Source organism: Polypterus senegalus, chromosome 1 (assembly GCF_016835505.1).
Source record: "Polypterus senegalus isolate Bchr_013 chromosome 1, ASM1683550v1, whole genome shotgun sequence".
Lineage (NCBI taxonomy): Eukaryota > Metazoa > Chordata > Cladistia > Polypteriformes > Polypteridae > Polypterus > Polypterus senegalus.
Window position 1 is genome coordinate 268,609,369 of NC_053154.1, and position 24,745 is coordinate 268,634,113.

A 24,745-nucleotide genomic window follows, 5' to 3' on the forward strand; every position below is an offset into this window, starting at 1 on the left:
TGTATCATACTGGTGCATATCAAGCACTCAGACAGATTGTTACATTCAGGATGAGTTTCCTTCTTATGAACATTAATACTGGAACTGGCTTTAGCTCTGCTGTTAAATCAGCTAAAGATTAGGCAGGCATATGTAATGAATCTTGTATTTGAAACCATAGTACCTTAATCTAAAATCAAAATGTTTTCAGTTAGTGTAAAAAAAGGCCATCATTTATGTTTAACAATGGATGGCCTATCATTATGTAAATTTAAAGCAAATACAGGGAACTGCAGGAGATTAAATGTTTAGACTAATATACTTTGTTTTGTTATAAGTTATCTGTGCAGATATTTAAAAACATGTCAAAAATGACTGTGTTATAGATAATATGTTGAATTTACTTGGTCCTGTGGGGAAACAATACTGCAGCATACTGTTCTGTATTTTAGCAAATCAAAATTGTTTGAAATCTTAAGTAATATGGACTACATGAGAAACCTTACATCAAGATCTAGGAATTGAACGTTTTTATGTCCATACACTAGCCACTTTAAAGTCAGTATACTGTAATTAATGGTACTTAATAAAATAAACTGCCTAAATATTGCCTAAATACAGAATCTGCAAGGTTAATGATGCCTATGCAGTAAAACATTCAGGGTCTACAATAAAAACAATGGACAGTGCAATATTGTGCTCTCACTTTCAGGGTACTATATGTGAAAATAAACTGTGTTGCCTCTTGGTAATATAGCTTTATAAGTTAAACAGAATGAAGCTTAGGTTTTATGTCCTGTTTTAATTCTCCAAGTACTGTAACTTCATTAAAAATGTACCCAACTGCTGAATCATAAAAGAAACATAGTCTAACTGAACATAATCTTGCAGATAAACCTGTTTTCTATAGCAATTAAATCAAAAATTTTAAACCTAAAGACAATAACAATGACATTTTTGGTGTGACCTTCACTTGAGATTTGCTTATTTATTACTGTAAATCAAAATGTAATTCTTAAAAAAGATTAATATGTATTTTGCTGAATATGACTACATTACTGTTAGAAGAAATAAAGTACTGTATTTCTACAAATGTATGCATCATTTCTTTACTGGTTACATTTTAATAACTGGTATTAAATTAAATTTATAAACGGTGGAAATTTTTATATTGAGAAGATAGGGAGTTGTTTCGGTGAGCACACAAAACACACAAAGGCACAGTCTACAGATATATTTACAGGTGTCAATTTCTGAACTTAAAATGTCTTTCAATAAATCTGAATAAAATGACAAATATTGTGGTATGTTGTATTATGTGTTGTTTTATTCTTCCAATATAAAATTAAACAAAAGTAAATAAAGTATTTCTAAAAATATTTGAAACAAACGATTGCCAAGAAATTACTTAAAAACAAATTAATCAATATGTAACAAAAAGAGCAACATTTTTACATTGTACACACACAGCCATAGGCACACATGTGCTATATGTCATCCACACCAAAATCTAACTAGTCTAAACAGATAAATTGTATAAAAAAATAAGATTGTCTAACTGCTATGTCATTAAAACAAATGTGGAGGAAAAAAATACAAACAAAATCCACTGTTTCATACAAAAAGTTATTATTAACACACAACGCAAACTCTTGGCCTGATAAAAATTGGTTTCAACAAAACATTAAATATTTAATTTCTGAACCACTGCATAATTAGCAAACCACATCAACTCAAATTGTTACAAATTGCACAACTGAAAGTTCTATTGTGTTCTCTCGTGTATTCAATTAATTTGATGCATAAATTGTGAACTTACATTTGTTATTTATTTATTTTTTAATTGTTCAAGACATAACTATTCATAGTAATTATACATAGAATAGCTCTAGTAAATGTTTTTTGACAAGTTGGCATGCAATATTCTTTGGTACTCATATGGTACTGCATATGAGAAAGAAAGTTAACTGCTTGTTAGTTATTATCAATTGTGGTACATATTAAATTAGTGAATGGTGCACCAGCAATTGTGACCACCACATACTGTACATTGATTTACAAGCCAAGCACTGCAGATAAGAAAAGTGACCTATGATATTTGTGATACATGAAAAACAAAGATCATGATGCTTGGTAGTAAACACATTTTGTTTAGATGTCAATTCATGATTACAGACTTACTGTATTTGAAAGTCTTTAAATATGATTTTTATTTAATAAACATTATTAGTATAAACACTGCACACTTGAACTCAAAGAAGAAACTGCTACAAATACAAAGATTTTTGCTAAGTATTTCTTTCCAAAGTGGCAAGCACTGCAACCTCACAGACCCAATGACCTGGGTTGGAATCCTGCTCCTGCTGGTTGTATGTTGGGCGTTATCACTTTCTCCCTTTGTATGCATAGGTTTTCCTCTGGGTAGTATGGTTCCCCTCACACATCCTCAAAGTTATGCACTTTAAGTTAACTATTAATTCTAAATTGTCCAAATGTGGTTATGGCAGTGTGTGTGTATGACAGCTTGACTGGCATACTATCCAGGTCTGTTTCCTACCTTGTGCCCAGTGTTGCCGGGACAGACTCCAGTTTTCCATGACCCTAAATTAAATTAAGCAAGTTTAAGAATGTTTTGCTGCATTTACATAAGAAATAAGAAAAACAACGGAGTCTCCTTTCATTTATTAGGAAAACTCTGCTTTTTCCTCCCCAAGACTATTACAATTGTAAGGTACATATACTAAAATGCATGTTTTCTTAATGTATGCAGTATACAGGTATATCAGAACATATTAAAAGCTGTTAATACAATTTTTCTTTTTTTAAGAAATACTGTGATTTATTTAAACTGAAAGCAATACATGATGTACACAATTAATTTTTTCAGCAAATTTCACAGTGTCAGTAAGTTAAATATAAAAGTATTTTACAATTCCAAATGTTCACAAATGTTCAACATTTACATTTTAACAAATACTGAACTAGCTAACAATAATTATACTGTACATAGCATCTGAATCCGATTTGTAAAAATATTTACAATAAAGTCTGAAGTTATAACCTACTTCTGTCCACGGGACAGTACTGAGGAGCCTTTTCTCTTCAGTCCAATATCACTTTTCCAAGATCTCCTTTTCTAAAGGCTCTGACAAAATCAGCAGCTGCAGCATTATAATTTGGAACTGTGATTGTAATATTTCCTTAAAAACATAAATTATATTTCTATAATTTATAATGATAAACCACATCCCCAGTGCCATATATTTAGAAATTAAATAATATATGCATAAAGTAGATTTTTTAGAGTTAATTCAGATCCACTCATGCATATATGCACTAATCATTTGTTACAATATATAATTTTTATTTTATTAATAATAGGATAAAGCTGAAGCAGCACATAAAACAACAATTAGACAAAATTAAAATTTATCTTTAGTTATTTTTAAATCTGCAAAACAGAGTCATGGCATGAATAATAATTAAATACAATTTTTAAAAAGTACTTTTACTTTAAATGGTTAATCAGACTAAAATAATTTAAACTTCAAATATTTTAACTTTCATCCAAAATATACTGAGTTTTATAATTCTAGATAAAGTACAATAGTAGTAGAATTAAACTGAAAAAAGCACACACAAAAAGAAAATCACTCACCAACTCCAGTAATGGCTTTCACTTTTTGGAATTTTCCATGCATAATAGCTACCTTTTTTAGGACTTCCTGAATTTTATCACTGGGTTCTGTTAATTTATATTTTTCAACATAACTAGGAGGTGAACACATATTTATAGATAAACACTGAAACAGACTGCTAATATACTTTGTTGGTGATAATGTATTATTATTTATTATGAAAATATTAACAATAAAAAGTAATGAATTCAATAAAATTATTTTTTCAGTTTTTCCTTACTTTAAACCAAAACAAAATCTGACAGTACACTTAAGCTCTTATGAAAAAACACATTTATTCTTAAAACGCCATAAGACACTGCTACAAGACTCATCCACCCAAAAGCCTGTACATTTCTTCACAGTGTATTACCACATGAATTACCACTTTCAATAGATATTATCTTATAAATTATAGATTAGCTTTTTTTTTTATTCAAATGTAATGTCAGTCTTCTTTAGCACTACCATTCTGTGTTCCTTTTATCTCATCCTTGACATTCAAATTTAATATGCACCTATTCTTCACCAAACTAGAAATTAACAAATTGCATAATAAACATGAATTATTTATTTTTTATTTTATTTTTATTATTTATTCTGAGCCATATCTCTAGCTGTTAACAAAATGTGCTGTTGATTTTTTGTTACTGGCTGCATCTATTCTCATCTGCATACAGTTTTTCACAGAACTGCTTGCATTTCTCGTCAATAATTACTATACTTAAAGAACAAAAACAATTGACTGGACTAACTATAAAAAAAAAAAATCAGCAATCATATCAATACATACCTAAAATTTTCGAGACGATTCAACGTGAAAAGGAGATAATCGGCTATTACATCTTCACCAACTAAATGATCTAATATAGTTCCTACAATTAAAATAAACAAACAAATAAATACAATAAATAAATAAACAAAACTAGCTAATTGACAAATGTTCATTTATAGATGTGTCCATCACTTAATCTATTATGTCTTCTAAATAATTACTTCTTTTTCAAAACCATGTATATTATCTAGGGTTGTGTAGATTCTCACTCCAAGTGACCACTCCTTAGCCTTTCCACATCTGCTGTACAAATTAAGCATGTGACTATAATTTTAATTCTGCTAGCTGTTTGTATTTTATTTTATTTTTTTGGATGAGAGAACAAGGGCAATTTGCAAGTTCTGATGTGAGACCAAGACATTTATATAAATAAAAAGGACAAGTAACAGTAGAATAGACAATACATAATTAATTTCATTTTTATATCTTTCCTAAAACATTCTGATATACTGTAAATAGGTGTCTTTTGCCATTAATATGGAGACAGTTACTCTCAAAACTTTTATGGTGTTATTTTGACAATAATAATAGGAAAAACAACAAAGTGGTTAAATAAAAAAATAACAATTATTTGAAATATTTCAGTATGGTTAGTCAAAGTACCAGTAGAAAATCAAATTTTGCAAAAAATACATAACCTTAACATGCTTTCTTGAGTTGCAATGTAAATTATAAACTGACAATAACAGAAATGACATACTCTTAAACAATAAATAAATATTAACAGATTACACTTTAATATTCTGGGTTTTACACTTTTTTTTTAAAAACACATATAGTATACTGTACATGCCTGCTTAACATTTTACAAAAGCTTTTCACAGATAAAAATAGTCTTTGCCTTGCTAAAACCTTAGTACTTTCAGGGCAGTATGAGCCTCAAAGTAAAGTCAGAATCATTTTGTCCATCTCTAAATGAATCATTTTACAATAACTTTATAATCCTGGTCATAGTCTATTTTCTTTTTCTATTTTAAAGACCTAACAAGAGTTAAGAGCTCTTTAACATCTAAGCTAGAATGTCTGAATCATTATTAAGATCACTCATAGAGGTTCAAGAGCCCTGAACAAGTTAGCTACCTTTCTCAATGACGTAAGTACCTGGATTTCCACTTATTTTATGTAACTTGGTACTGATAAAACATATTTTTTCTTCTTGTGGTATGTTCAAACTAGCCAAATAATCATGAATCTTCCCCAATGAATTTTTATTCCTGCCTATCCATCCTACTATCCACTGTGACACACTAAGAATTCTTGACAACCCTGAATTTCTTATGAGAGAACAGTGACTATAAAAACTATGCCCCACACTATCCATACATATGTTCACCCTCACTGAGGCAATAAAGAAGTGAAGACGTGATGAAATGTATAACATACTAAGAATTTAGCAAATCTACTTTGAAAGGAAGTATACAGTAGTATTAAATTAAAATACCAAGGTTTTATGCAATAATGCTTTTTTATACGTAAGATTCACATATGTTTAACAGTTATTCACATATTTCAGGTTACATAAAACCAAAGAATTGACTTTTAAATATTGAAAGGGTTATGACCACTTAACAACTGAAAGTGGTGCAAAATAAAAAATAAATATGTAAGGAAAAAAATTTGAAAAACTAAGCAACTGACACCATTGGAACTCTGCGTGTGCCACTTTTTAGTCACAAACAAGTTGGTTAAATTTGTAAATAACACAAATGTGGAGCAGATACCATAGGGTCAACAATATTATTAGAAAAAGAGCTGGATTGACTTCAGCAAACACGCTTTTTATTTATTTATTTATTTAAAGAATAGTAAGTTTAAAAACTTTCCTTCAACCTGATATTTTCATGTTTTTGATAGTATGAATGTCATAAGGGATGGATTGGTGTCCCGAATAGGATGAAGGATGGTTCCCTGCCTTGATGGGAAGAAGAACAGGCATCCCAAAAAGGACAGAAACTGGTCCCTTGACAGGAATGGAGGCCTTAATGGAAGGACGAGGATGGAATGACATACCGAATAGGATGGGTGTTGGTTCCTTGCCAGAATGGGAGGTCTGCTCAGAAGGACAGCGGGAAGCTGTTTCCTGGGGCAATGTTCTTCCTCCATGCACACTATGGCAGCGTCCAATTGGTGGAACTCCATTATGGATACTTACAGGGCAAGCTGTGAATCATAGTCCAATAGGAGAGCCCTGTTGGGGTTCTTGGGTGCCACCAGAAGGTGCTGCAGAAGAACATTATAATTTATTTGAAGGGCTTCCCTCTGACCTGTAAGTGTTTCCAATGTGCAAGGCTGTGCAACCGGGCGCACATCCAGGTCCGGCATAAAAGAAGCCAGTTCTGCTGCAATGGTAGTCAGAGTCAGTAGTAGGTGGATGAGACTATGTGAGAAGTGTGGAAGGAAGAAAAGGACTGAGCTGTCTAGTTGTGTCTTGTGGTCTGGGATGCTGTTATGCTCCCTGGTGGTCACAATTAAAAGTATTATTGTATTTTTTAAATCACGGTATCTTTTTAAAAAGTTTAGCCAAGGCACTACTGAAGCAATTAATGCTGGAAATGTCAGATTTGTTGTTTATTATTCACACATGACTGTAAAAATCCACTGTCAGCAGCTATTACTCCAGTGATCTAATGTCAATTCTCTTAGCTAATTCTTAATTAACCGTGTTTAGATGCTAAGTGGTAATTAGAGAAACATGTGTAACATGTTATGCTGAAACATATTATTCTGTCAAAACAGAACAGCTTTAGAAAAAAAATTAGTCCATTGTTGGTTTGTGAAATGAAGGCTATCACATACAACAGGTTGTCAAGAAACTGAAGATTTCATACAAAGTCATCTACTATTGTCTTGAGAAAAGAGGGCAAACTGGATTTAACCAGGGTAGAAACAGAAGCAGAAGTCCCAGACACACAACTGCACATGAGAATAAATACATCAAAGTCTGCAGTTTGAGAAACAGACTCCTTGTAGATCCTCATTTGACTGCTCCTGTAAAACCCCTACATTTCTGGGAGATTCCAAACTTTAGAAGCCGGTGTATATGGTAGATAAAGAGAATAAGAATAAATATTATGTTTTACATGTATCATGTACTAATATTAGATATAATTACTCAGCAGGGTGTGGAGTGTGAAACTTAAAATTACAATTTATAAGTAATTTAATTTTGTTTGCACGCAGAAAAGATAACAGTGTAAAAGAATAATCCAAAGAAAAGCTACCAGACTAACTCCAGGACTATGTAGTATGATATAAGAAGAAAGATTGAAATAAGTGAATCAAGTGAAGATTTAGCTAAATAGATAAAGGTGATGGGAATTCTAGATGTTTCTTAAAAAGTTTGAAAATTAGAACATGACACAGATGGTTGCAGATTAAGTGTATATTTTGCACAAATGTTACTAATTTTTTCATTGTGCTATGGACACACGGAATAAGTTATAAGAAATTTACAGTAGCATAACAAGGACCTTCAAATCTCTAACCTCCAAAAAGTTATATGAATAGGGATTGACGAGTTAGGTTAGGTTGCAAGTCCTTTTCTCATTAAAATCGTTATGTTCTAAAGAATAAATGATGAATCCATCTTTCATAATAAATAAAAATTACCACAGTTAATACAAGTAAGAAAAGGAAATAATCTGTTCTATGCGCCATATACAATGAAAGACAGAATTTCAAAACCTTATTATGTGTAATGAAATGGAAAATTATACTCCTAAAATCACATTCTCTTTGTCAAATGCAGCTAGGGCAATAATATTTGCAAAAACACTATATTAATACAGTATCTCTGCTGAAGAAAAACTACTGGTAAGATTTTACCATTTTATCCCACTAAAAACAATGGAGTTATAGTGTACTGTACACAGACACCCTGATACACAGATATACACATCACACCAAAAGTGATGAATTTGAGATCTAGGCTGCCTAAATATGTACATTCATGGAAAATGTCAGTGAAAATTGTAAAAACATCACAATAGTTTCTCCTTTTTTATTTACCTAAGGTATATTTTGGGTATAAATTGAGAAAATCAGTCCTCAAGCATAAAATACAACATTTCAACACTTACAATCTTTATTTGGAATCCTTATTTTTACCTTTTTGTGCATGTACACTATTGTAGCTCCACTAATGCATATATTTTTTTACATTTAAAAAAGCAGCTATACAAATTACTAGTAAATAAAAGTCATGGTGCTGCATATTGCATCACATTACCTGCAGTAAATGATCGATATTCTCATAGTATGAAACAGCATCCTGGTAGTCTCATGTAAAGAAGGAATCAAAATCAGTTTGTGCCAAGTACTGCTCAGGAAAGAAGCTATCATCCAAAGAGCACCTATGCTTCATCCTCATTCCTTGCCACACTTCCCCTTCATACTTCATCCTCAAAGGAGCACACAGTACAAAAATGTACGGAGTGTTTTAAATGATGACATGGTTTTCAGTCTGTTTGTGGAGTAACATTTAAATCACTTTTGGTTCATAGCCAAAACTGAAAATGGCCCTATTACTCATATCTATAGTTTGGCTTTCGTCTTCAGTACATAAACCAGTCTCTAAAATGACTGTATATAAACATTAAAGCAGATGACTCTTACGGAAATTTTAAGAGTACGGAGGCAAGTTTTCATTTGTAAAACATTCACATCTCTACCCGTCTGAACAAATAATAGCAACAATTGAAGGATTTATTTTTTCAAATTTTCAAATTACTTTAAGTGGCAAAATGTGAAATTTCTGCTAGTTCAAACTGAGAGTAGAATTTTCATATCAAGTGTAAACGTACAACTATAAAATGCAAATTTCTTTAATGTCTCTTTATTATAAGATAGACTGTTAACTGAAAAGTGATACAATTGGTATGAAAAGACTCACCACACAAAGCTAATTTCATTCCATGTTCTAAACTTTCTATCTTGGGAGGAAGAACTCCAGGAGTGTCCAATAAATATAGAAGTGGCCTCTCACTCACCTGGAGAAATAAATAAAAAAAACAAATTTAGAACCATTCATCTCAGAACCATTTTTTAGAACCATTCATCTGCAGTTATTTTTTAATAACTGCAGAAAGCCAAAGTACTTTCATTGCAGCACTAAGCAAAGGAGGGAATCAACTCTGGACAGGACACCACTGCTTCAAAGGGCAAATGCAACAACATTAGGTTGGGATATACATTTTATTAATGAAAAGCACATTTTTTTAAAACAAATTGTGGAAAATGGAAAAATCTTTCCATGTTATATTTTAGCAATGTCACAAAATAAGCATAAATGTTTGAAAACATTTTTAAGGTTAAATGTAAATGACTATCTACCTTAAAAGTGCAGATACAGAAAACATGCCAAGGAAGCTTACATTTGAAATATTTCACAAATGCATATAATAAAAAAAAATAGTAATATTGCTGTTATGTAAACTTTTACATTAACTACTATTACTAATGAAAACAGTATTGTTTTATTAAAATTTTCTTTGTTATGTATAACACAGTGTAGCTTAAAACAGGCATACTATACTAGGAAAGAACATTTTGTATGTACTGTATTTTAACAGAACTTAAAGACTTTAATTACTTGAATATGAGGTACACATGAATAATAATAGTTCCTAACAAGCAGTTTCAATAATCCTGAAGGACTGCTTTATATATTCAGCTGTTTCTCATTAAATACAAAGGTAAACAATTAAAATATTACACATGGTTAACTTGGCAGTGTGCATCTGCATTCTAGAATATAAAAAGTCCAACTATACATTATTTTACTTGATTACTTTATTAGACCAAATACATTTGACAGTTTCACCCCCATGTACTGTATTTATAGACAAAATTTACAACAACATTTTACATTAAGTATTTATTATCACCTGAATTTTGGACAAGACTGCTCTTGTTATGCCTGGTTGTCCTCCAACTCTAGAAGCTTTCCCTTTTAATGTAACACAAATACACATTTCATTATAAACATCATATAGTGGACAGAACACTGTTACCAGCATACAAATAATGGGAATATAAATCATGCAGCAATAAGTTGGAAAGCCAAAATCACAATTTACAGTGGACGCAAATATACTCGGTTGATGTTGTTTTGTCTAAAGTTACACAAATGCTGGACCAGGTATCATTAAACTAACTGCTAATTGCTGTTGTTTTTATAAACCGCAGTAAGCCTTCTGGTGAAATCAGATATAAATGGATAGGGTCTGCCAGAGTACCTGTAATCATCAGTTATCTTTAAGGCTCCGAGTAAGAGTTAAGCAGCAGATTATCACTTGTTCCTGTGTAAACTCTTTAAGACAGCCAAGCTGCAACCATATTTTTCAAGGTAAACCATCAAAAGTCACATTTGATCTTGTTCAAAGCACAAATGTGGATCATTTTTAAGGCAACAATAAATGCTACTTTAAAGCAAGTTGTCAACCTAAATTTCACTATTGCTTTTTATCTTTAAAAAAAATAGTTCTCAGTCGGATTAAATTATTTTTCAAATAGTTTGTAGACAGGTTATAACAGTTTTACAATTGCATTTCTGGTTGTAGTCCTGATGATGCTCTTTACGTGGACCATCGGCACTGCAGTCTACTTGGTAGTTATCAAGAGCCACACTTAAAATCACTGAACATCCTCAAAATATGGTCAACACTATAAAACATGACACTTAAGGTATACCAGTACTGGAATATTCAGGATGTGAATGTGAGGGAACTTTCCAACTCAGGCCATTTTGAAACAGGAATACTTCACTGCATTAGGATTTGGCATTATTCCTGAATGAATACCTGGCTGTTATATTTCACAAAAATTGCACCACATATATATATATATATATATATATCTAGGCCGACCAATCACAAGCGTTACCTGGGAGGTAACCACCCAAATATCAGATCTATGCACGTAGTATTATGATCTACACTCTGTCAAGTAAGCTAACCAGCCGCTGTGGCACAATGTCTGAGGCTTTGCCTCGGGTACTGACGTTTGAGGTTCGATCCCCACAAGGGGAAGCAAAAGTTAATAGATCTGATGACCCCCAATTAGAGAGAAACATGTGTCGTGTACTGTTTGTATTATTTGGCATGTACTATATCATGGCTATAATCTGCTTCTCGCAACTGAGAGGGCGTGGTGGATGTCTGCCAACTAGCTTACCAAACCACAAGCATTACCTGGTAGGTAACCACACAAATATCAGATTGTGATCAGACCTATGCATGCAATATTCCGATCTACACCCTGTCAAGTAAGCGAACCAGCCACCGTGGTACAATGTTTGAGGTTCGATCCCCGCAAGGGGAAGCAAAAGCGTGTACACCTGATGAGCCCCAGTTAGGGTGAAACACATATTGTGTACTCTTTGTATTATTTAGCAAATACTATATAAACCAGCCTCATAGGAGAAGTGTGGTTTAGTCTTCCTTTGTCTTCCATTTTCGTATGAGTGTTGTGCAACCCATCCCCGTAGGATATGCTTGAGCTTTCTTCTTTTTATTTTGGGTTCTAAGACAAGTCATAAAGACACTCTTCGTAAGATTAGTACATGCTTTAAAAAATATATAAAAAGTTGTCAGAGGTTTTACAGTATAGTATTTTACTTTCTAATGAAAATGGAGGACTTCTTATAAGCCAAACTGAAGCAATACATAAATACTGTATAAAGTATATATATATATATATATATATATATATATATATATATATATATATATATATATATATATATATATATATATATATACAGTATTTTTAAATTTAATCAGGAGATAAAGAATTTTCATTCCAGTTAAGCACCTAAGACACATGATATGTCATGACTAAAGTGATGATTTCTGACATTTTCATTAAAGTAGTAACCACTGTTTTACAATCAATCACTGCATATACAGTATATGCAGCTTCAGTGGGTTACCCAAGCTCAATTTTTTTGCTCAAAAAGGCACTTTTCTATTAAAATCTAAATAACAAATAAATAGAAAAAAATACAACCTATTACAGCAGAAAGAAAAAAATTATTTAACACTTCAATCACAAAAAGATCAACATTAATATAAACCAACCTGTTGCCTCTGGCAAAAAATACCTTTTTTCAAGTGTACTCTTCTAATGGCATTTATCAGGGAAGACTTTCCAACATTTGGGATACCTACAACCATTAGACAGTATTCCATATTCTACACAAAATAAACACAAGAAAATGAGCTGTGTTAAAAGTTTATCAACAAAATAACAACCTTTACTATACACAAAAAAGTAAGAAATTATTCAAAGCATATTTAATTGTGGGCAAATTTGACTACAATTTCCATATTAATCATCTCAGTTAAATACATACATAATAGTAATAGTTTACTAAGTAGATTATTAAATAATAACCAACCTCTTCTCTTTGATATCGATAACTGTTTTCAATAAGATTTATTACAGCAGGAACTACCTAAAGGAGAAGAAAAGCATACATAAGTCTTTCACAATTTTTAATAAAATTAATAAAGAGCACTACCTATTTGAAAATTACAAATACCAGGATACAAAACTAATTTGATTATACCTTTCTATACAAAAATGTACTACTTGTGACAGAGATCTGAGTATTTTAGAATGTCTAATTATTACGTGTTTCATACATGAGAAAATTTTGTGTAGTGGTATACTTTTCTCTGTCAAACTATCAGAAGTTTGAAACATTATACATGCTTCATTATTACCGTCATCCTTATTATCACTGGTTTAATGACATTTTCTGGGTTTATTCAGATTAGCTGGTGGTGATCAATGAACTGCTTATATTATGAATGTAGTATATATAAAAGTAAATTTCTCCTCCACCTATCTAAGCAAAGATAGGGCAAAACATGTGTTGTGTAAACTTTGTATTATTTGGCAGGTACTGTATGACATATTATACATACATACATATACATATACATATATATACATATACATATACATATATATATACATATACATATATATATACATATACATATATATATATATACATATATATATATATATACATATATATATATATTGTGAAGGACCGAGGAGACAGCAATAAGGGTTGGGGTTTCCGGCCCCGTATATTGTACAGAAAAAAGAAAACAGGTCTTTGAATAAACAAAACAGTTCATAACGCGACGCCGACTCCGGGCGTCGCGCCATTTTATTGGGGAGGAGCCGGAAGTGGAGGGATGCCGGGAAGGACCGCAAGGGAGGATGGGAAGGATGACGCCAGGGCAAGATGGCGGAGGAAGGGCGGAAGTATCGCACTGGTCAATCCAGGCCTATGGTGCAGGAAGGTCTTTCTTTCTACGGGAAGCAGAGGGAGAAAGTTAATACCCGCCATTCCCTGGCGAATGGTTTCCCAGGTGCTATCGAATCAATCCGCTGCCTCCTACTCAAGTGCGTGACAATATATATACATATATATATATATATATACATATATACATATATATATATATATATATATATATATATATATATATATATATATATATATATATATATACATATATATATACATACATATATATATACATATATATATATATATATATATATATATATATATATATATATATATATATATATATATATATATATATATATATATATATATATATATATATATATATATATATATATATATATATACATATATATATATATATATATATATATATATATATACTGTGAACCCGCCCGACACAGACAGGTGGACATGTTGTTTATCAAACCACCACACGTTTATTTACAACTATTTACAATGATTGGTCACTCAGACCCAGTTCAATGGTCACTAAGACCCAGTTCAAGGTGCACAATACCCCAAATAACACACAGTCCTGGCCACAATGCCTTGTCTTCGGGCCGCCTCCACAGCTCCTCTTGCCTCGTCCTCCTTCCACCCGACTCTAGCCTCGAATGAATGGAGACGGCCCCTTTTATACAGGACCCGGATGAGCCCCAGGTGTTCCCGGCATTCCTCCTCTGGCCATGCCCCAGCGTGGCGGAAGTGCCGGCTGTCCTTCCGACTGCCCTCCGGGCGCCGTCATAAATCTTCCCCCCAGCACTTCCTGGTGTGGCAGAAGTGCTGGGGTAATAGGTCCCCAAGGCATTGGGGCGCCTCCTGGCGGTGACCACGGGCCCCTACAGGGTAGGGCTTCCATGCCCTGTACCCGTGGCCCCCAAAGCAACCCGGAAGGCAACCCCCACATGATCCAGGGTGGATGCAGACCCACATCCGGTCCTCCCCGTCGTCCCGGCCGTGTCATGGCCCCAGGCATCCCTGACAATACATATATAAATACTGTACACACACATATATATATATATATTATATATATACACATACATACATACATATATATACATACATATATATATATATACATATATATATATATATATATATATATATCACACACACATACATATATATATATATATATATATATATATATATATATATATATATATATATATAGACACCCTTATTTATGAATGACAGTGTCCTCTCTCATTTTCTCCTCTTTCCCCTGCAGACAAGAAGCAAGTCGAAAATTCTTGATGTGACTCCCCTTCTGGTCTCAAGACTATGTATCATATGTCACTAGCACATCATTGCAGCCTAGCTGAAGGACTCGTGTATAAAAAGACATCTTCGAAAAAACTATCAATATCTGTACAACCATTTTTGTTCCCCCTCCCCTAACATTATACAGGGATCTTTGGCTGGTGCCCAAAACCTATAACTTTAATATTCGCCAACCCCCGTGTTTGGTTTTCCGGATACACACTTTTAAGATTTTTTTCTTTGAATTGTTGCTATTTCATTAGTTTCACTTTTATTTCAGAACCTCTGTAAAAACAATATTTGCAAGTCCCAATATGCTGAATCTTTTTAATGAGGTCAGTGAGACATGTGTTTAATGACTTTGTACCATAATTCAGGAAAGGTTTCTCTGTTTGGAATTTCAGCACAGACAAAACGATCATCAGCAGTTAATAATTTTTTTTACAAAGTAACCAATAAATGGATGTGTGGTAAACTCCATTTTTGAAGTTCTCAAGATTCTTTATTTGTCATATGCATAGTTATACAGGACAATACGCAGTGAAATGCATCCTGATCCGCTTAGCAAAAACTGGGCAAGTTATAAGAATATCAGTTAGATTAACAAAAAGTCATAGATTGAAAGACAACAGTATAGTAGAACATAATAAATAAGTAAAATTATGTGAATAAAGTAGAATTAAGTGTTAAGGTGCAATAGTGCAGTGATTATTGTGCAAAAACCAAAGTTAGACAGGTGCATAGTTAAATGATGCAGTTTGTTTGCGCTAATGAGATCTTTACTTTCTTTTTTTATACTTTCTAAATTTCCTACTGTCATCTCACATCATATTACAGTATATGTTTTTTCGCTCCAATGCTTTTGTGTCTCTTTTCTCCGTGCTGCTTTCTTCTTTGCTTAGTCAACAATGTTTCATTTATAACGTACTGTCCTTATACGCTTTATATGTGCTGAGAGCCCTGGATCTGTTTGTGCTCAAATCCTTTAGACGACTGAATGTTTTGCTGCCTCTGGGCTTTTTTGATATTGATTGTAAGTAGGGTGTGTCTTGCATGCATCTCATGTTCCACGTCATCGTGAGGCGGTCCTGGGTCAATCTCTTGGCACAAAGTCTCATGTTTAAGGTCCCCGTGAGATGCTCTGTGGCGAATCACTTTCATCCCGAGGGTTTTTTTAAATGTCTTCGTGATCTTAACGTGAAGATCACGTCTCGACGTCCTTGTGTTTCTCTCCAGGATTTTTTTTATAATAGAGAGATATATTATATTTTAATTATATAAAATATAAAAGCTGACTGAATGATAATCTTGGAAAATTGTTTTCACTAATAGATCTCCTTGACCCTTGACTATTAAAAATTGAATCTCGCTGAAAAGATAATTTAATAGTTAAAAAACTGAAGAAAACTGTAATAATTTTCTATATTTAATAGTCTGAAAGTGCAACCATAACACCGTCTACAGCAGCTAAAGAAGAGTGCAGACAGCAGCATATCTGATTAAAAGTCAGCAGCAGTGTGGTTTGAATATTTGCAACAGCAAAGATACACACAAACTGTCATCTAGAAATACACATGAAGGGAACTGAAAATCTGCAATACTGTAAGAGTGAAAATAAAAGACAATAACAGAATGGAAAGAGTCAAGAACCCAAGGAATCTGAAAACTAAAGGCAAACCAAATTAAAAAGTTCAGACTCAAGAAAAAGAAACAGCAAGTAAAAATTTCTTATGTGCCTATTTTAAATATGGTACAGCCATGAAAAGAAGCTGCTGCGCTTTCTCTATTTAAGGAGGATGAGTTTCGTCAGGTTTGACATCTCATAGGGATGCATCATGCATTAAAAACTGGAGTAAAAGCAAGTGCAGCACATGTAGCAGAATAAGTGAATTTCTATGTTATTGATTTTCTTATTAAAGGGGAAAAGACATGATACATACACTATATAAATCCATTACACTGTGTCTAATAAAAAAGACATGGATTATTCCAATAACTACTAAATATGTACCAAAAGCTACAATAAACATTTAACTGTATTTCAGAGATCAATCTGAAGAAAAATAACACAGTATATCTGAAAATAACTCTTTGTAAATACTCGGGCACCGATTAAATTTTTTTAACCTTTAGTTCAATTCAGTTCAGTTATTATTTACATAATGCATTACATGGGCATTTAACAGAACATATCAAAAGCATGAATAAAGACAATCTACAGTAAAAAACTACAACTATTATATTTTAATTACCTTTTTTATACTTGCATCATGCTGTTTAAAGCTGTCTGTGAAAAGGATATTGTTTATACCTTGGTTGTTCAGTTCTTTTAGAATTCTCTGTGGATAAACAACATGAAACCTTTAAACGAATGGCTTGCAAACATTAATGAAAATAGCAGTTAACATTTTACATTATTTGGAAATGAAATACATTTACAAGATGGAGTAAAATTTCACCCATCCATATAACTTCATACCTGCTGAATTCATGCAAAGGATCAGTGGCAGTGCCAAGTCTATACTATACATTTTGTGGACAAGTAAAGAGGCAATACTGGATGGCTTAGCACACTACAGAACACATCCACACTAACTCAACAGTCTGGTCTTCAATAAACGTAATACATACTCCTGATCAGACACAGGGAGAACGTGCAGAGACAGTGCCTGGACTTGGATTTTTATACTGCCTCCTGAAGGTGTTGACTTTATTTACTTAATTACAAGAAATTGAAGAGCGAATGAAGTCCTACCTGTTTATCTGATAGATCTGCCAAGTCCATTTTATTCAAAATTAAAAGATGTGGCTTAATGTCTAAACTTTCTTTTAACATAGGATTGCGACCAGAAAGAGGAATGTTGTTCAGTTAAAGATTTATAGATAACTGTAAAAAATATTAGCATTCATGTATCATATGAATATAAAATATCAACAGTATGGTAATAAAACATATAACTCATTTAGTAAGCAGAAAATAATAAACTAGTCATCCATGTAATAACACATTACTTCACATCCATTCATTAACCTTTTCTGAATAAACTTTATTTTCAAAATTAATTATGCACTGATGTCTATAGATTTACAATGGTCATCTCTATTTATGATTCTGAATTTTTCCACCAAACTTTTTCTTTGATATAGAGATAATATGATAACATGAGCTTTTATTTATTAAATACACAAATAGATAAATTCACTGAGGAATTAAACTACAAACAAAATTAATGGTGAATAAAAATAAAAGTTAAAATGCTAACAGAAAAAAACACCAGCATATTACTTGGATAAACAGAAACAGCATTGTGCAGTCAGTGTGAGTCTTCTGAAAGTTACTATACATCAAAAGCAACCAGACCATTGACCCTATTGCAATGTGCATGACAGCTGCTTTGGTCCAACCACAATGTATACAACATTTCAGAAATGCCCAGTTCCCTCAAGCTTTGAATAGGTTTGTCAAAACAAAGAACAACAATATACAGTTTACACTAGAATGAGAAAATGCTTCAAAACTTCATACCAGCTGTTAAGACCATTAAAATGGAGATCTGTATTCAAAATTAATTATGAACTATTACTTTTGCTATTATGTTTATGACGAAACACTTCAGTTTTTCTTTTTTTTTTTTTATCTGGCAACTCCTTACTCACTGGTATTTGAACCACCCCCATATAATATACTAGTTTACATGTCTTTTTGAGGTTCCCTCCTACTTTTGGCACCCGAGACCTGAAATCTCACATTATGCCATTTATGGACCACATTTTGTGCAGGAAATTACGCTCTTATGACAAAGAGTAAACCAATTGGTGTCCTCAGCAAAAATGAACAGAAGGACTTAGTTGTGCATGTCACATCCACCAAACCTAGGGGTTCAGCACCTAATAGGATAAGAGGTATCAAATATAATCCTTTTCAAAAAAAATTTAAATAATGGGAATTAGTCACTCTAATCAGAATATAAGTTGAATATGTCACTGTGCTCTGTACAAAAAATATTTTAGAAATCCACTCACATGTACAGCTAACATAAGGTCAGATTTAGCACACAGGAGCTCATCAGTTAGAACTGCTAGGCAAGCATTAGAAGATAAGAAAGGGACAACTATGAAAATGGCCATTGCACTATTTCTGTGTGACAGAGTCAGCATGACATTGGATCTTCTTTTCCTTGTTTGGAATGGCATGATTTAACTAATTGGGGCGTGCACATGGAGAAAGGGTTTAAAACCTTGGAACATTGCCCGGTACACCTTTGAAGCTGACAGATGAATGGAAGATAACGTCATCCAATCCTGAAAATCCTTCCAGCACAGTAATGAAAATGGCAGACTCTACACAAAGGTTATGTCATGGCTTCCTGTCTGTTATGCCGTGTAAATCGTCATTAAAGAAAGCTAAGTTATTTTCTCTTATGTGATTTCTTACCACCATATCATTAAGGGAGGGGTATCACCTTTATTATCTCTCTATTATAAAGAAAAAATCTTGGGGAGAAACAGTAGATCTTCACGTTAAGATCACGGAAGACACTTAAAAGACCCAAGAGGCTAGAGAGATTGGGCATGGAGCATCTCGCAGGGACCTTAAACATGAGACTATGTGCCAAGAGATTGACCCAGGACCGTCTCGCAATGACGTAGAACATGAGATTCTTGCAGAGCAGCCAGCAAACACACTCAGTCATATTTTGGTTTTGAGCACACACTGATCCAGGGCTCTCAGCGCATATAAAGCATATAAGGACAATACGTTATAAATGAAACGTAGACGACAAAGTGAAGAAGAAAGCAGCGTGGAGAAAATAGAATCAAAAGCGTTGGAGAGACAAAAAAGAAAAAGAATAATCCAGGTGCAAATTCAGAAAATAAGGAAAGTAATTATCAGCTCGGAACAAGTGGAATTGAAAAAAAAGCACGTCCAATCCAGATGTTGGCGCTATACACAGGGAGAGCAGGTTAGAGATTATGAAAGCAGTGGAATTCGAAAGGCTCAAAAAAAAAATAGTTGGCGCGATACACATTTGGAGAAAGTTAAAGAATATGAAAGTAGGAAAAATAGAAAGTATAAAAAAAGAAAGTAAAGATTGCAGGAGCGCAAACAAATGGAAATTATTACTCGAAAAAGGGAAAATAATCACCACGGACCAGGTGTCATTAAAAAAAAGCAGGATAAAACGAGGTCAGAAATAAAAGACAGAGTAGAAAACAATGTAAAACATCATAAAAAGGTTAAAAAACAAGGGAGCCAAACACATGCAGAGCAGGTTAGAGATAATGAAAACTGGAATTCAAAAATACTTGAGCGCGAAACACATGAAGAGCAAGACACAGAATATGAAAGCAGAAAAAAACGACAGTGTCAAAAAAAAAGAAAGTAAACATCACATTAACGCAAAGAAAGAGAAATTATTACTCGGAGAAATAACAAAAAGGCGAATAGAGATCAAATATATGGACATAGGTGATATGTCAGAAGTATGTAAATATTGTAAGCATTTGAAGTTTAAGTCAAGAGAATTTCAAAAACGGAGTTTACCTCACATGCATTTATTGGTTACTTTGCAAAAAAATTATTAACTGCTGATGATCGCTTTGTCTGTGCTGAAATTCCAAACAGAGAAAACTATCCTGAATTATGGTACAAAGTCATTAAACACATGTCTCACTGACCTCATTAAAAAGATTGAGCATATTGGGACTCGAAAGATTAAAAATATTGTTTTTACATAAAAACAAAATCTTAAAAGTGTGTATCCGGAAAAACAAAAATGGGGTTTGGTGAGCAAAGCGAGCAGGGGGCGAAGCCCCCTGGTATCTCTATAGTTTCGGGTTACTTAAGACGCTGCAATTACAAAACAAATGTATTTCCAGGGAGCTAACACCCCCTAAAAGAAAACAGTCACATTGCCAAGTGCAGTGTAATTTTATGTAATTTCAAGGTTGCTGATCATAAATTCATATACACGGCACTGCAAAATACCAAGTGTTTGGTGTCCACAGGAGGGCTACGATGCCCGATGAACAAAGGCAACAAGACACACAAAAGAAAATGGGACATAAGGGCTAACATATCTGATGAAGAGAGTCGCCTAAATGCATATGATGATCAAAACAGATTGACATTGTACCCATTCACTATGCAAGTATGATAATATTTTGATATTTGATTCTTTGCCGGTGGTCCTAACTCTCTAACAGCCACTCCCTGATGGTTAAAAACGACAAATTTCAAACACAACAACGTGAGGTATCGTTTTTGACTATTTTAACATAGATGAGTGTAAATCGTATCAAGTATGGCAGAGACCTACTGACTGTTTTAGGCTTTTGCCTCATTGTTAATGAACAAGCAGTTCATGCCAGGAAATAGCACCACAGGTGCGATGTTTGCTTTGAGGGTGTTGATGGAGAAGTATAGAGAAGGCCAGAAGGAGTTGCATTGCGTCTTTGTGGACCTGGAGAAAGAATATGACAGGGAGATGAGTTGTGGTATTGTATGAGGAAGTCGGGAGTGGCAGAGAAGTATGTAAGATTTGTACAGGATATGTACGAGGGAAGTGTGACAGTGGTGAGGTCTGTGGTAGGAGTGACAGATGTATTCAATGTGGTGGTGGGATTTCATCAGGGATCAGCTCTGAGCCCTTTCTTATTTGTAATGGTGATGGACAGGTTGACAGACAAGGTTAGACAGGAGTTCCAATGGATGATGATGTTTACTGATAACATTGTGATCTGTAGCTACAGTAGGGAGCAAGTTGAGGAGACCCTGGAGAGGTGGAGATATGCTCTAGAGAGGAGAGGAATGAAGGTCAGTAGGAACAAGACAGAATACATGTGTGTAAATGAAAGGGAGTTCAGTGGAATGGTGAGGATGCAGGGAGTAGAGTTGGTGAAAGTGGATGAGTTTAAATATTTGGGATCAACAGTACAGAGTAACGGGGATTGTGGAGAAGAGATGAAAAAGAGGATGCAGGCACAGTGGAATGGATGGAGAAGAGTATCAAGACTAATTTGAGACAGATGGTTATCAGAAAGAATGAAAGGGAAGGTCTACAGGACGACAGTAAGACCAGCTATATTATATGAATTGGAGGCAGTGGCATTGACCAGAACGCAATAGACAGAGCTGGAGGTGGCAGAGTTAAAGATGCTAAGATTTGCATTGGGTGTGATAAGGATGGACAGGATTAGAAATGAGTACATTAGAGGGTCAGCTCAAGTTGGACGTTTGGGAGACAAAGTCAGAGAGGCGAGATTGCATTGGTTTGGACTTGTCCTCAGAGAGATGCTGGGTATATTGGGGAAAGGATTTTAAGGATAGAGCTGCCAGGCAAGAGGAAAAGAGGAAGGTCTAAGAGAAGGTTTATGGATGTGGTGAGAGAGGACATGCAGGTGAAGGGTGTAACAGAGCAAGATGCAGAGGACAGAAAGATATGGAAGAAGATGATCCATTGTGGCAACCCCTAACGGGAGCAGCAGAAAGAAGTTAACAAACATGAAATGCTGTGGAATTGAGACCTGCAAAACTCACAGTAAAAAATCACTTACATTTACTAAAGTGAAAAGAAGCAAATTAATTTAAAAACAAAACCTTTTGACAAAAAAGTCCTCAGATGGACTTGTAACAAAGGATATTCGGGCATCATGAATTTCAATAACACAGTCAACGTTTCTCAGCGAGGCTTTCATCTGTCTTAATCCTGGAACAAAACAAAACAAAACAAAATAAACTGTATGATTTTCATCATTTAAGCACAACAGGCTAATTTTTTTTACTGAGCACATCATTTTCCCAAATCGAGGTGGCAAGTTGCGGAGAATAACAACAACAACGAAAGCGTCTGCGAGTCAGAAAGTAGCCTTGGACGGGCATAAATCTATCACTGAGGACACCCGCACATAAATATCATAACTACTTAAAACTACTATACATTGTGCAGGAAAGATGGGGCATGACTTGCCTCGAAAGCTTGCATATTGTAATCTTTTTAGTTAGCCAATAAAGCTGTCATTTTGCATGACTTCTCACTACGTCCATAATAACTAACACGGCGCAACACCATAGTACTGTACTACAAGCAAAGCAGTAACTTTGACAGTTACGTAGCACTTCTATTCCCTGCCATTAGATGTCACTCGTGAATAAACAAATGCTTAAACAATTTTTTATGAAAGTAATGAAGTGTCAAAAACCTATCAATGAAGTGTCAAAAACCTATCAATGATATTGATAATATGAGGTTAATGTCACACATCAATCCGTTTAAAAATATAACAGTATTTTTTTATCACAATGAATGCTTCATTTCTGTCAGAAAGGCATACCTTTCGCCATGTGGCCAGGAAACCAGCTCACGACATTTCGGCCACCAAAATCAAAAACATCCCTAAATTTTGCGACGTTTTTCAACAACACAGACGTTCTCATGTTTTTGCAGATCGGTCCAATGATATCCACTTGTAGTATAGTCACATGAAGCCAGCGCTGTCACAATGCGTAGCCTAAAATCAAATCCGGTTGGCTCTCCAGACCATCTTCAAGGGTTCCTAGCGTTCAAAGTACAGCTTTACTGTTTTGGCAGATCACGGAAATTACGCTTTCGCCCTGCTAATAATTTCAACAAATATCTAATTTGCTCGTACTGTTTAAAGGATCTGTCTTAAAACTTTAAAAAAGAAAGATTATTATTTTTCCAAGCTGAGTTTAGAAAACACTAGCTGAGTACAGACTGTCGTTTATACGCTGTATCGCATAAAGGGTTAAATTAGAGGGGTAAATGTTCATTATATTAGAATTACAATATTAAAATGGATATATATATATATATATATATATATATATATATATATATATATATATGTGTGTGTGTGTGTGTGTGTGTGTGTGTGTTGTATACTGTATGCCTAATGTAGCTACATTTAGACTTGCAATGTTCATTTCTCTGTCAAGTTGTAATGTGTTACAAAGTAGTGATTAGAAAGTTAGGCATTCAAGATCTGAGAGGAAGCACGATTGCCATTGTTTCGATTTGGCCATGTCATGTGGTAACGGTTGCAGAGAATACCGTTTTTCTTTGAAACAGAAATCTGCCTCCATCCAATTCTTTCTGTTTCTAAAAAGGATTCCATCCAACTTCGAAAAGATAACTTGTTACATAAATATAAATATTAAGTGTTCATTTTCTTTTTATTTATCCTAGTTTGCACCCTGTGATGCTGTACTCTATGAGTGGTGCTATATGTAATTAAGATGGTGGGCTTCATATGGATATCAATGATAAACACTGACACAAGAATAAAAGTGTGAAATCTTAATAAATGTGCTTAGAAAAACTAATCATTTTCTGTAAATAAAATAAGAAAACCTCTTTCTAAATTCCATAGCAAAGTAATACTGACAGGGATTGTCTTTTTCCATTTTTAATGTATGAACAACATAACACATTCAATTAAACTAGAAGTCCTGTTAAACACAGAAAGTGACCACTGATTAATAAATAAGTTGGAATAAGAAACAGACCGCAGAATGGTACCCCAAGACTGAGAAACACAGGATGAATGGATGTATAGCCTAAAGTTCCAGAAAAGCAGTTCTTTGCATGGAATCAAATTACTGGATTCACTCAATCTGTGGCGATACAGACA

The 24,745-nt window shown here is 33.8% G+C and overlaps 1 protein-coding gene across 3 annotated transcripts in view; it reads right to left on the minus strand.

Moving 5' to 3' along the window:
• The window catches only part of mtg1 (mitochondrial ribosome-associated GTPase 1), a 33,745-nt gene extending 10,134 nt beyond the window's left edge, over nucleotides 1–23,611 (minus strand). Inside the window, exons 1-12 of one of the 3 annotated variants that reach the window (XR_005636082.1) lie at nucleotides 23,426–23,611; nucleotides 22,736–22,800; nucleotides 17,847–17,951; nucleotides 17,344–17,430; nucleotides 12,890–12,946; nucleotides 12,593–12,683; nucleotides 10,377–10,438; nucleotides 9,383–9,479; nucleotides 4,450–4,531; nucleotides 3,638–3,750; nucleotides 3,045–3,179; nucleotides 2,537–2,580 (exon numbers count right to left, since the gene is read on the minus strand). Coding sequence is in view for 2 of the 3 variants with exons in the window: in XM_039773738.1 (XP_039629672.1) it covers nucleotides 3,082–3,179; nucleotides 3,638–3,750; nucleotides 4,450–4,531; nucleotides 9,383–9,479; nucleotides 10,377–10,438; nucleotides 12,593–12,683; nucleotides 12,890–12,946; nucleotides 17,344–17,430; nucleotides 17,847–17,951; nucleotides 22,736–22,800; nucleotides 23,426–23,528 (960 nt within the window). In the remaining variant the exon portion in view is untranslated. Of the gene's footprint in view, nucleotides 1–148; nucleotides 2,581–2,646; nucleotides 3,180–3,637; nucleotides 3,751–4,449; nucleotides 4,532–9,382; nucleotides 9,480–10,376; nucleotides 10,439–12,592; nucleotides 12,684–12,889; nucleotides 12,947–17,343; nucleotides 17,431–17,846; nucleotides 17,952–22,735; nucleotides 22,801–23,425 lie in introns of those variants that run through there. The other 2 variants (XM_039773738.1, XM_039773728.1) reach the window with 2 other exon arrangements.
• Nucleotides 23,612–24,745: the final 1,134 nt, after the last annotated feature.